The 13,337-nt window shown below is 39.4% G+C and overlaps 1 protein-coding gene across 2 annotated transcripts in view; it reads left to right on the forward strand.

Annotated features, from left to right (window-relative positions):
• Positions 1-13,337, forward strand: part of PLD1 (phospholipase D1) — a 370,836-nt gene that overhangs the window by 229,890 nt on the left and 127,609 nt on the right. For both annotated transcript variants that reach the window (XM_086944395.1, XM_086944394.1), the window contains 5 exons: positions 4,642-4,794; positions 5,716-5,865; positions 8,459-8,542; positions 10,409-10,490; positions 12,004-12,114. In XM_086944395.1, coding sequence (XP_086800521.1) covers positions 4,642-4,794; positions 5,716-5,865; positions 8,459-8,542; positions 10,409-10,490; positions 12,004-12,114 — 580 coding nt within the window. The remainder of the gene's footprint in view (positions 1-4,641; positions 4,795-5,715; positions 5,866-8,458; positions 8,543-10,408; positions 10,491-12,003; positions 12,115-13,337) is intronic.

The raw sequence follows: 13,337 nt of genomic DNA on the forward strand, positions 1-13,337 counted from the left end.
AAAAAAAGACAAAAAAGTGTAAAGCCACCTCGTATTGCATTATCGGGTGCTCCTTTAATAAACACTGAATAATAAATGAGCTGCTCCTGTTGTTTTTTCTTTCTTTCGGTGTCTCTGTGCTCATCTGGGAGACCCACAGTTGAAATTTTGTTTTTGGGCTGCGGGGTGCCTCAGGGCCTCTGCAGCCCAAGCCAGCTCCCCAGCTGACATCTATAGTATATCTGTTGGCCCCAAGGGATGGTGTCTCCTGGACCTGAGGAGTCTCAAGAAGGGGGCTGCGTGCCCCACTCCCCTTAAAAAAAACATACTGCCCTAGGGATGGGGCCCACAGGGCCTTACAAGTATTAGGTCTGCATGCCCCCATCCCCTTTGATGGACTGTTGGGCTGCTTAAAAGACTGCCACTCTGCTGACCTGCTACTTCATTGCTACCTTTCCTTCTTGCTGCCATCTTGCCTGGGAAAGAAGGAGTGGACTTAAAACATGAACCAAGGACCACCACAGTGACTGCAGGTGGTTTACTGGCCTCTTGATCTGATTTTCAGGGACACAAAATGTTCTCTTCTCCTTGAACCCACAGCTGAACCTAGCCTGAGTGAGTCCTGGCCCTCCAAGTGGTGTCCCATCAGTCCTGGACTCTGAAGTGGTTCTGAAGATGACCAGATGAAAAAGTGGAGACTTAGAAATTTTTGGGCTAAAACTGCTCTCAGAACCAGGAGGAAACAGGGACCAACCTTCTCGCCTATCCACCTGAAAGGCTTTGCCTGTCAGATTGACTTAGTGACTTCTCCCGCTACATTCTTCTCTCCATCAGCAAATTCTTTTCAGTGGTCCTTCGCCAAAGGGCTATCAGGACTCATGAAGCTGTCATCAACTACATCCCTCTGCCTTGTCCCACATGAGATTTCCGACTTCCATTTCAGAGACTTAGTCTGAACGTAGAAGTCTTCACCGCCCTTTGACTCAAGGCCACCCAACAATGACGCTCCCTCCTGAGACTCATCCTGGCCTCACTGAACTTCACCTTCCCAGAAAAAAAAATTCACAGAAATTCTGAGTCCGGAGGTAAGCGCTTACTGGCCCCAAACCACTTTTTGTATCCAACCCGTATTTCATTGCAATCTGCCATATTTTTCGACTTGGAATGCATCTTGTGTGACTAGTCTCCGCGGGTGGCGCTTCGATCTTTTAGGTGCTAGTTTTTACAAAAAATATTAAAAATGATTTACTCCAGTTCTATTGATTAGAGTTTTGTTGTTTTGGTGTCAAGTGATTTATTAAAATTGACTCTATTTTTTCTTGTGTTGCGTTTTCACATTATTACTGTTTGTGTACTGCATAAATAATTTTCACATTGCCTCTAAGTTATGCCTGAATACTTTTTCTTCCAAGCTACCCATGGTTAAGCACAGGTTATTTTAGTGACTTTTTGTGGTTCTCCCTGCAGCAAATTGTAGCTGTTGCTTGACCTGGGCTCACACCCCAGTCAACGAACAACCCAATATCGCACAGTGCCGTAAGTGCCCTGGCAAATTAGTTTGCAGGTTTCCTTCCCTCGTGAATCAATCATTTCACCCCTCCATTTAAGTATCTATTTTATACTAAAAGTGTCAGAACTATTCTCAACCATTTTGTCTCCTTTAATAATTTTTTCATGTCTATTTTTTAAGTGCTATTTCTAGATCTAGCCTCTTCACTATGCAATCTGTCATTAGATTAGATTTTCTCAAGCGGATAGCCCTTGTGGAATGCTGTTGTTAATCAATTTTATCATTTGTCCATGATCTTTACTGACACTACTATGTAGACGCAGATACTGGCTGTCGAGGATAGCATCTTCTTTTATTGTGCCTTAATCACATTTTATCCTTGATTTTCAAAAATTCTAATAGGATAGCCAAATGTGTGTTACTCTTCCAAGCACAATGAACTGCTATCAATCACACTGTACCAGTGTAAACATCTTTAATCCAAAATACACATTTGGACACAACTTCGAAAGAGCCTCTGTTCTACTTTTGGGAGGGGAATGCTCATTACTCTTAAATGTTTTGTTGAATCAAGATCGCACAGGGACCTTTCATTTGCAAATTATTTCCATATCATTTTAATTATAAAAACATACATGGAAGAATGTTGGTTTTTTACAGCAGTTCCCACGGATAGATTGAACAGACCCCAGGATGAGAAGTAACATGTTCTATTTGTTATATACATTTTTTAGATTTCTATTTATTTCCCTCAGATGTTTTTCGAAATATAAATATTTTTCCCTTAGGAAGTGAGATTACTCTGAAGTGTAGCCATGGGACATGTTATACAGAAAAGAACTAAAAAGGGTTTACACTAGTTATGGGTGAAATTCATGTAATTTGCTTTCGAATAATTCCCATAACTCTGCAAAATTATGTGCAATTACCTGAAATATGAAAGTGGCATTTAGCGTAAAAGTTTGCAGTGAAATACATTATGGATGTGTGAATGCATTTCACATAAAAAGTAGTGAAAAAAACAAGTGCTCTATATCTGGTTCCTGTGCTTCTGTGCTAATTTGTTTTTGTGTTTTTTTCAAGCTTCTTTTTGTTGCAGTGTGCTCAGCCAACTGTACATCAAGAAACACTTTCCACATATTTTATGTCATACATAATATTTTACATTCATCACTTCACCATTTATTGAATACATAATCAACATAGTGTTAGTGTTGTACCAGTCTCCACTTATTCCCACTGTTCCTCTCTATAGTCCTCAATAACCCTGCTAATTCCCCCACATTTTTTCCCATTTTTTTGAACACCCTCTACTCAAGTATATTGTGTGCTCCTCTTGCCAACACAATTCAAGATCCATTTTAAAGTCCTCTATTTTCGGTAGGTTAGGAGCCCCCCCCAGTTCTTTGCAATGTTGCGCTTTGCCAACACTGCGGCTAGTGTCTGCCACAGTTTAGTATTTTAAAGCTGTGCCTCATCCACTTCGGTTCTACTGGGACCTCCCCCTCTGCAAGCTCAGCCACCACACTCCCAATTTCTTCCCAGTAGAGCCACATTCCCACAACAGGTGGTAGAAGGTTCCTTCCTGCTCGCACCCTCTGTGACACAAGGCAATCTCCGCATGACCCAGTCGGTGCAATAACATTCAGTATATTCAATGTAAGATTTTTAATTGAATGAGGTGGAAGCAGGAACGTATTGCTACTTCTATCGGACCCTGTATGGCCTCCACCCACTCTTCATTATCAATGTGGCACACATCACTCTCCCATGATGCTCTCGGTGGCCCCATGGAATCTGGGACGTTATGTGTTATTTTCTTGTATATTAATGATATTGCTTTGCCCTCTAATGGGTCAGTTGACAGCCGGTCCTCTAGGTAGGAACCAGAGGTTAGTGCATGAAGGACATGATCAAGGCAAAGACCTGCTGAACACACTTCAAAAACAGAAACATCTCCTACTCAGGACATACTACACTAGGACATTACTGTGTAAGATTGGAAAGGCGGTACAGAAGTTACATTCATCTTCACATTATGGCATTGGCTACAGATGTGCCACTTCTGGGAACCTGTTACTAGATTCCTGGAGGGATTAGTGGGTGCACTATAGATGTGACACCTAGGCTGGCCCTCCTAGGTATATGGCCACCCTCGAACCTCACTAAATATCAAAAATTGCTGATGAATCTTGAGTTTTTAGTGGCAAAGTCAGATATTGCCCAGAAGTAGGACTTCGAAAGGATCCAATCTTTTCGGCAGTGGAAAGAAGGGATGGACCGCTGCAAAATTTTAGTTCGAGAAGTATATAAGAACAGAGGTTGCGAGAAGAAGTTTAAGAATGTCTGGGGTATGTGGAACTTGGACATATAGAACCGACTAGTATGCAATGGGATTTGTGAATGAAATGCTGGCATAGGTGGATGAGATGGAGTGATGGTGGGCGGGACGACGGTTCTTCAAAATTGGCTTATACTGATGACATGATACCCTGTATTTGTGTCAGTGTGCTTTTTAAATGTCATTATTGTTCTTGACAAATGCAAATAAAAATGTATTTTAGTATTTTTTTTGAAACATTCACCAATGTTAATATATGTTCTCATTACTAAGAACTGCTTTTGAAAGACACCCAACCTTGGTCTGCATCTTTAAAACAGCAACTTGTGCAAGTCCCTTAAACAACTGTTAAATTACCACACTTGTCAATGAGAAGACAATCCTGTAGGAAAGCAAAACTCAGGGCACTGTTATTCTCAAGTAGGCCTACTCATATTTTTGTATACCTTTCCATGGGATATACCATGGTATGGCCCACAAGTTAGAAAATTGGAGCAGGAATAATTTAAAAAACCCCCTTGAAAATATTATTGTTTAGTCTCCTAAATGTAGAAATGTAGAAAAGCTGAACCAATTTTTCTAGCTAGTCCTCAATTTGTTGATGTTTCTTAAGGATTAATTCAATGGAACGTTTTTTCATTATGCAGTAGTGGTAAAAGCCATTATATTGAGAAATGAAAATAATAACTTTTTGAAAAAACATTAAAAAAATATTTTTGCTCGTGTGCAATATTTCCTGGCCTAAAAATATGATAGCCACCATCAAACTTGGTAAATTCAAGTAATTTGAAATAGATTCTTCTTCTTCTAGATGGCTAGTCGTCAAAGATTCCTTTTTACTTTACATGAAGACAGACAGTGGTGCCATTTGCTTTGTGCTGCTTGTTGACAAGGAGTTCAGCATCAAGATTGGCCAGAAAGATACTGAGACAAAATATGGCCTTCGAATCGACAATCTTTCACGGTAATTAGTAATTTTTTCCCACTTTTTTGTTTAAACCTAAAATACTGTTTAAGTTTATATAATATACCTTTCTTTGTACACAGTGCATTTTCCATTGTTTGTTGGATTTACTTTCTTCCTTCTTACATGCAGACATCCTTCTCACAAGTGTAAAAGAGACAACTGAAAATCCAGCTCTATCAATTCAGTTTTTCCACCCTAATTAATCTGTGTTTGCGTGTGTCCAAGCTCTTGATCTTCCATGAGAAATCTAGAAGGGGCAATTTCTCTTTACAAATTTGCATCATGTTCTCCTTTACATGAATAAGGAAAGAAGATATTCAGGAAGCTTAATTTAATTTTTTATCAACCTGCATCCTCAATGTTGAATTTCATGAATTTTAGTTACTCTGATTATCAAAATGTGTTCATCCCGCTTAGTTATAGGACAGTTTGCATTACACGTAAACAGGTGGGCTATGATTTATTTAGTGTGAAGGAATGGGAGAAAAAGCTGTTTAAAAGACTGTTTGGGATCCTTAATTTGCAACATTAGGAAAAGGATACATTTAGAAGGCAATTGTAGGTATATCAGCAAAATGTGCTTGTAATTTTTTTGAGATTAAAGCCTGTGTATTGTATCCATCAATCAACCTTTCACAAAAACAAAATTATATAATATATATATATATACATATATATATGTGTGTGTGTGTGTGTATATGGGTATATTGTATGTGTGTAGGTATATATATATATATATATATATATATATATAATATATATATATATATATATATATATATATATATATATATATATATATATATATGTATATATATATACATACCCTAAATATTAACAAAGGAAAAAAAGTTGAAAACAATGATTTTTATTAAGATACCTGAAATTTCTCAACTGTCCAATTTCACTCACTTAAAGGTCCTTGATCCTGAAGTGTTACAGCTATCGACATGCACGATGGTGGGGACAGGCCATAGAAGAATTTGTCCAGAAGCATGGCAAAGACTTTCTGACGGCTCACAGGTTTGGGTCGTATGCTGCAATTCAAGAGAAAACACTGTCGAAATGGTAAGGGTTATTTAGCCTGAAATCACAATTTATGTGCTATGTGTTTCATGGGAGTGCTTCAAATTAAGGTCATCACTTTCTGCATCTAATGATTTTAATCAGGGAGCGCAACTATCTTAACTGTCACCAAGGATTACAAAGTCTATTACATCTACTTCGAAGTGGATTTGGAAAGCCAAGATAAGAAAACAGTGGAGATAAAAATGTATTTCACTTTGCCAACTTTTTATTCTACTTAAAGAGCTGAGAAGGAACTGTTTTGTTGTCACAGTTTTTATTTAATTTGAGTTCAGGAAGTAGGCTGGCAATAGTATGGTAAGGTCCTCCAAGACCTTCTGATAATATTTAGTCGGTAAAACGTAAGCAAACCACAAGCATGACAAAAGCTTTTTCCATAAAATACCTACAGACAAACAAAGCAAGGACTGGCAAAGTAGGACACTTCCCAAATGGACTAACTCTAACAAGCCTCCACACTAATTCACCTAAAGAAGGAACTAAACATTGTACATCATTCAGGATTTAAGAAGTTGGCCATAAGTAAATGTCAAAGTGATTCATTAATTGGAGTCTAGCACCAGTGGTGCTCATGTTGACTTTAGCGTACTCTATAAAGGGAGACCATGTTTCGGTAGGTAAGAGATTTATATTTCATTTGATAGTCACGGTTAGTCTTTCCAAAGACATAGCCCTGCAAACTTGCCTACACTTCTAAAACCTCTGCAAATGCAATTGTTGGAGTTTGTGAATATTACTGCACTGGATTATTGGGGATTTGAAGTGATATGGTTATGCAGTGAGACATCCAATATTAATTTCCGATCAACATAATATAGTACCAAAGAATGCTCTCTGATATATGGCGTGAGTGACCAAACATAACTTTTAATTTCTAAAGAAGCTATATAGGTTTTTCTAGCTGGATTTTGGAAAGGTTATCCTTGTATGGCTTGCAGGTTATACCACTGCACCGTAAAATACTTTTGTAATCATACTGCAAAAAGATAGGATGTAAAATCCATAACCATCATTTCTTCTTTGTGCTTTAATTTAGGAATTTCTTTTTTGAGAATTTTGGTTTTAGCCCTGTCCATTTGGGTTTTAGGCCTGCCCATTTGCAATTAACTTCTCAGGTTAAGTGTGTTAGGCGGTATTAGAATGGACAACCCTTGATAAGTATATTAAAATGTTTATGTAAGCTTCAGCTGGTCTCATAGCTCTTATAGGAATAAATAAAGCACTTTGCACATAGGGTAGTTAGCATGGCTTTGTGCAGCACCTTGTGTGGGTCCGTTTGATCCTGGTACTGGGATTTTGGTGGTATGTATTACAATGGGTTGGATGGAAGACCTAACCCAAATCATCTAAGGAATGTCCCACTTTTTAGTGTATTGCTAAATCTCACTATGAACAAATAGGAACCTGTTTACAGGTTCTAATAATGACATCAGCATTTTATATGCCAGATTGAGTAAATTAACTTCTAATATGTGCCATGTGTTTTTGATGTGAGATGCACAACGTGACTATGGATCAATAGTGGAGCACGTGAAATGGATAATTAATCATTTGTTTTGTATGTATTTTGCATTCTAACAGCAAGCATACATTCAGATTGCAGCATCCTACAAGAGTACAGTGCTCTACACAAGAGGCGCTGTCTATTGTATAACCGTCCTTAAGTATATTCCTGCTTTTAAACACAGTGAGGAAAATGGCAATATGATTTTGTTTGTCTAAATAAGTTTGTGCCATCGTTACTGCCAATCACTGTAATGTTACCCATGTACCATGGGTTGCTCGCTTGTATTGAGTTATTGAGGCATGGGGCAAGGAAGAGGTAAAAGGTTCACTTGCAGGTTGGCTTGCACCTGTGGCGGAGTCACTTCTGGACCTCCACCCTGGCAACCATGCTCTGCCTCTCTTTGACTCCTTCTGCCTCCGTTTTCCTTTAATGTTCAAGACACTTGGCAGCTGCTGCATGAGAGTAGGCATGGGTGAGTTCGCAAGTAACCCATAACTCCCCTGTCTTCCGAAGCGGCAGAGTGCATTAGGTTGCACGTTTCACATTGAAATTTAACACCGGATGTCTGTCCCAAGTTGGAAAATCAGTGTGAATGGCACTATGCGTAGCACAAGAAGATGCTGTTTCTTTCTTCCACTCGAGTAGATGTTCTTCTCGAGCCGCAGCTTCCTCAATGTGAAGAGAAGGTTTCTCACCATAAGCTTTAGTGGCCATCCGTGGCCTTCTGTGTCCAGAAATCTCACCGGGAGGTTGTCTGGAATAAGATTTTCCTCTCTTGTACTCATCAACTTAACGTTGGCGAGCCTGGAAACACTCTGCACTGCACGCGCAATACGTGGAGCGTAGAGTGGGAAAAAGTCCATGAGCGGAGCATAATTTCATGCCCAGGCCTAATGAAGAGCTCACGGTGAATCGCCATCAGAGAATTATTTTAGATTGATCAGGCTGTGCATACCAAGCATACGCACCATCTGGAATACTCTTGGTTGCATGGCGGTTGCTATAACATGTATTGAAATTTAAAGACATATTTTAGAAAAACATTTAACAAATTGATTTTTTTTCCAGGTATGTCAATGCAAAAGGGTATTTCAATGATGTAGCAGATGCCTTGGAATCGGCCAAAGAAGAAATTTTCATCACAGATTGGTGGTTTGTACATATGTTTCTTTTTTATAATAAAATAAGAATTTGTGAGAAGTCTTAATTATCATTGCAAGATATTACTTAGTCTGCAATGTGAGTGCAACTAAATGTCCTTTAATGCTCTAACGTTGCGCCACCTTAAGAAATCCCAAACTATCATTGTGTAAGGATTTAGCAAACTTCAGTCCTTGTACTTGTGCTTTTCGCTTTGCTTGCAGAGGTCTTGTTGGAGCTCTTGGAACAGCTGAGCATTTTCGAGCATCTATCAGCTAATGGAAGCAGCACCATTTTTGCTGGACATTCCCAGCAGCTATCCAATAAAAAGTGAGGCCTTGCGGGTATTAAGAAAGGGATTATATGGCATTGCTAGAAGTTAAGTCCTTCGAAAATTGAATTCCTCTTTTTTTCTGGTAGCTCCTGCCAGCTTCCTGTTTACTCGTCGTCGAATATACTGTCCAAGACAGGTCTCTGCTCCTAGCTGCCTTGGGGGAGGATTGAACTCTTCATCTCATACCAGGGTACTAATGCTCCTTATGCTGAACTATAATGTGGCAAGAGGCTTGCATAAACCAACCCAGACTCTGGTCTTGTCCCGCTTGGATGCTGGTATTGTTGCTTGGTCTGTATGCTTCTGCTTGACTTGTAGTTGGCTCAGTTGTGCTGCAGTGCATACACCAGCTCTCTTGGGATGCAAGAACTTGCTTCATGATTGCATGCCTAGCCTTCAAAGCTATTCCATTCCTGGCACCTGATTAATAGAGGCCAGGGCCCATCAGACTATTGTAAAGTTATACAATCCTAACTTTTAGAAATAACTAACAGTTGGAATCCTTCTTAATCAGGCTTGTGGGATTGACTTGTTTGTTTTTCTACAAGTATAACATTTACTCATTTTTGTCAATAGCTGCTCTTTCTCGAGACCAGGAGATTCTCTGTCATTGTTAGTTTTTAACACTATTTTACATGTTTTCTAGCAAAATGGTTTGGTGGGTATGTATCGGGTTCTATAAAATATTTTATAACACTGGAATGTTGGGAGCTCCATTGAAGACAGTGACATGATTCAGTGACTAATGGCTCGCATAGGCATTCCACTCCCCCAGTCTAGTGTTTGCCTTTGTATTTCTCTCTTTTTAATTTAGAACATCCTACCTTCAGTGGGTGGAATGTTCTAAGAGGCGTATAGTTCTTCTACCTCGACCTATACCAGTTGTTAAACATGCTTTTAGTTATAGGCTTTCGCCTGTTGCTTTGGCCTATAATTCATGTTCAGGGCCTTTAACAGCTGGTATAGCCCTTTGCAGTGGGCTATAATGCTAAGGTAAAAATATATAACAACACTAGGATGTCAAAACGATTCCATGACTGTTTGGCAGGCCTTTATAGTGCAGTCACCTCATGCTTAACTACAATGAAACCAGATTTGGCAATGCAAAATGTTTTGTAATTGATAGATTGAAAATGTGTTTGCAGGTTTGAACAATAAACAGAAGTAGCACATACGTAGCACACACACTCACTCAAACTCTCTCCACCCTCATTCTTTATTTAAGACACATCAATCCGTATTCAATGTTCTGGACCCATTACTGGTCTTGTTTTTCTCTCATCCTATTTACTGTCCTCTTGCAGTTGTGGCCCTTTTAATTCATCTTTAAAAAAAAAAAAAAATCTCATTTTTTCTGTGTTTTAGTATGTTCTGTCCAAGTTTCCTTCTCCCTGCTCCCCCTTCTCCTACTATGCCTACCAGTCTTTTTTTTATTTTGTCTTTCCCATTCCTTGTAACTTATCTTTCTTCTTATCTATCATTGCGTCATGGGCATACCATTTGGATCTCATGTAACGTGTTGCTTTACTTGTGTATATTTTTAGGTTGAGTCCAGAAATATTTCTTAAAAGACCTGTTGTGGAAGGAAATCGCTGGAGGCTGGACTGCATTCTTAAACGAAAAGCTGTAAGTTGTTTCTCTTGGTTTTCAAGTGTTCTTTTCTACACATCTTAGAGCTAGACATATTTACAGTATGACAAAGTATAATATGTTGATGACATTGGAAAATACAATTTCTGCTCTGCTTCCTCCTAACAGCCTTGTGATGTTAGGCTTTACCCAGCCTACTGTTAGGTGTGTTTGATCGTGCACACTTTTATGTGCAACTATGCAGTGGTCCACGGAGAGGACGCTAAATTAGTTATTTGCATGTTTTATTTATTTGAAAGTTTTATATAGCGCAAACAAGATCTTTACAGATATCAGAGCGCTTTACAGCAAAACAAGGGGAGGGAAAACATGAGAGTGATAAACAGTCTTTTGAGCACAGAGTAACTGTAGAAAATAAGTGGGTAGCAAAATAGGGTGGGTGCATCAAAGAGTTGTAGAAAATAAGAGGGTAGGTACCAAACAGTTGTAGAAAAGAAGAGGGTAGCAGATTAGGGTAGGAACATCATAGAGCAAAGTCGGTTAGACAGATGAATGGTACAAGTAGGTGCACAGTCTCAAGTAAATCCAAAGTAAAAGTTCAGGTGAATTTAGCCATGAGGATAGATTTTACTTCCTTCTTGAAAAATGCAGAGGAGGAGATAAGTCTGGTTTCTGGAGGAGTGCGTTCCAGATCCTGGGTGCCATTCCTGAGAAGGAGCGTTTATACGTTTTTTCCTTCCGAAATCTACGAGGTTTCAGGAGAAGATTTTTTGTGCTTCTAGTGGCTTTTGAGCCACCTGAGATAGAGAGCTTCTGAGTGAGGTAGCTAGGCGAATTGTGGTGTACAGCCATGTGCGTCATGCAGGCGATTTTCAGATGGATTCGGGCTTCAAAAGGTAGCCAGTTCAGGGATTTAAAGCCAGGGGAAATGTGCAAGCGTTTTTTTGATCCAGTGATGAGTCTCGCTGCAGCGTTCAGGGAGGCTCTTAGGGGTGCGGTTGTTGATAGGGGGAGTCCGCAGAGGGCGACACTTCCGTAGTCTATCCGAGGAATGACGACGTTTTGTACTGCAGTTTGGAAGTCCTTAGCTGGGAGGAAGTGTTTAAGTTTCCTCAAAGTATTGATTTGGAGATTAGCTCCCCTAGTTGCTTTGCTGATATGAAGTTGCATATCCAGATTGGTATCAAGGGTTATGCCTAAGGATTTCGCAGAGTCCACAATGGTTGGTTGGACATTCAGCGCAGTAAGGTGCTTAAGCCATGTTTGAGTGATGGAGGTCTTCGCGGGGGGTGAAATCAGAAGGAACTCGATTTTCAATGCATTGAGTTTGAGGTGATTTTCTGCCAGCCATGATTGGGTGCTTCTGAGCGTTGAGTTCAGAAGTTCGATGTCTTCGGGGGATTGTAATTTGAGATAGAGTTGGGTGTCGTCAGCGTTCATTCTAATTTTAGTTTTACTTATTTGCACAGTAGCACTATAGACAACCACTTGAATTTCTTTAAACTTAGTGTATTTATTCGTGTTGTTCTTGCCCTCATTTTTTACACAGCAACAAGGTGTGAAGATTTTTATCATGCTCTACAAGGAAATGGAAGTTGCTCTAGGAATCAACAGTGAATACAGCAAAAGGACGCTCATGCATCTGCATCCCAACATTAAGGTATTGGCTCCCAGTATAGCACAAATGAGTATTGATTGAGGCGCTTGATGCCACTGTGGTTTTGTAGCCATCCCTGTACATCATTGATGTTACTGTCCATACCAGTGCTACCATTACATTAACACCATTGAACTGTTTTATTGCCATGTATGTTGTGTCAAGGTCAATGAGCTAAGGCCTGTCCTTATGTTCAAGCTAATTTTCCATTGAAATACTGGTTTTGGTCAGTTTTTAGCCCTGCCCCAGTTTCATAAATATATAGAAAGTATGGAGTGCAGGATACCCAAAAGTGAGCAAAGTTGACTCAGTGTGATGCAGAACTTGGTATTTGTCCCAATGCCTCAATGAGGTACATTTTGTCAGGGATCAAGCACATACAGTAGGAGAGAACACCAAACATAACATGAAGAAAAAGACAATGCTGGTGAAGTGTCCATTTGTGATCAGGAGCTAGTTCATCCATTGGATGAACATAAAACACCAAGAAGAGCCTTTGAAGACTACAGTTGAATCTGAGCTGGCAATTTAAATGGTTGTTGAGATAACGTTTAGCAGCCCACCCATGTGTGGGGTTTAATAAGAACTGGGTTTCTGGTTTGCAAACCTCACTACTAAATTAAATCAAAGTCTAATCTTAAGGTCTGTTTGGTGCATTTACAGCATTTGGCAAATTACAATAAATTGTACCTATTCATCCAAATTTCAGTAGGTATTTTAATATCTTTTACGAAACTACTTTCTTGGAGAATGAAAATCCTCATTCACTCAGACTCATTCATTTGACTGAAACATTAGCTAAATAGGCTCATCTAAATTCCAATCAGAGACTCTTGAAACTCCTCAGCTAAGGTTCCACTCACAAAGAACCATCTTGGTGTTATATTGAACCCCTGGAGCACGGCATAGTTCTTCGGTAAATAAAATTGTGCGTGGGCTCAATTCCGCCCGAATGTCTTGACCGGCCAAGCATGCGTTGTGTTTGAATCGCGTTGATGGTAAAATATACATGGGAAATTTGTACGTCATGGCTCTTTGCCATACTATTCATTTTTAAGCACAATTGAACTGTATGGTCTCCTATAATGAATCAGACATATTGTTTGACTCTGAATTTCTCATGCTACTTGTATGTTAATTCACTTTTTTTTATCCCACATGTGCCAAGTAGGTACACATGACAGAAAAGCACTTTACACATTGAACTTTCCTAATTTTTGATCAGC

The sequence above is a fragment of the Lissotriton vulgaris genome, chromosome 11 (genome assembly GCF_964263255.1).
Source record: "Lissotriton vulgaris chromosome 11, aLisVul1.2, whole genome shotgun sequence".
NCBI classification, from domain to species: Eukaryota; Metazoa; Chordata; class Amphibia; order Caudata; family Salamandridae; genus Lissotriton; species Lissotriton vulgaris.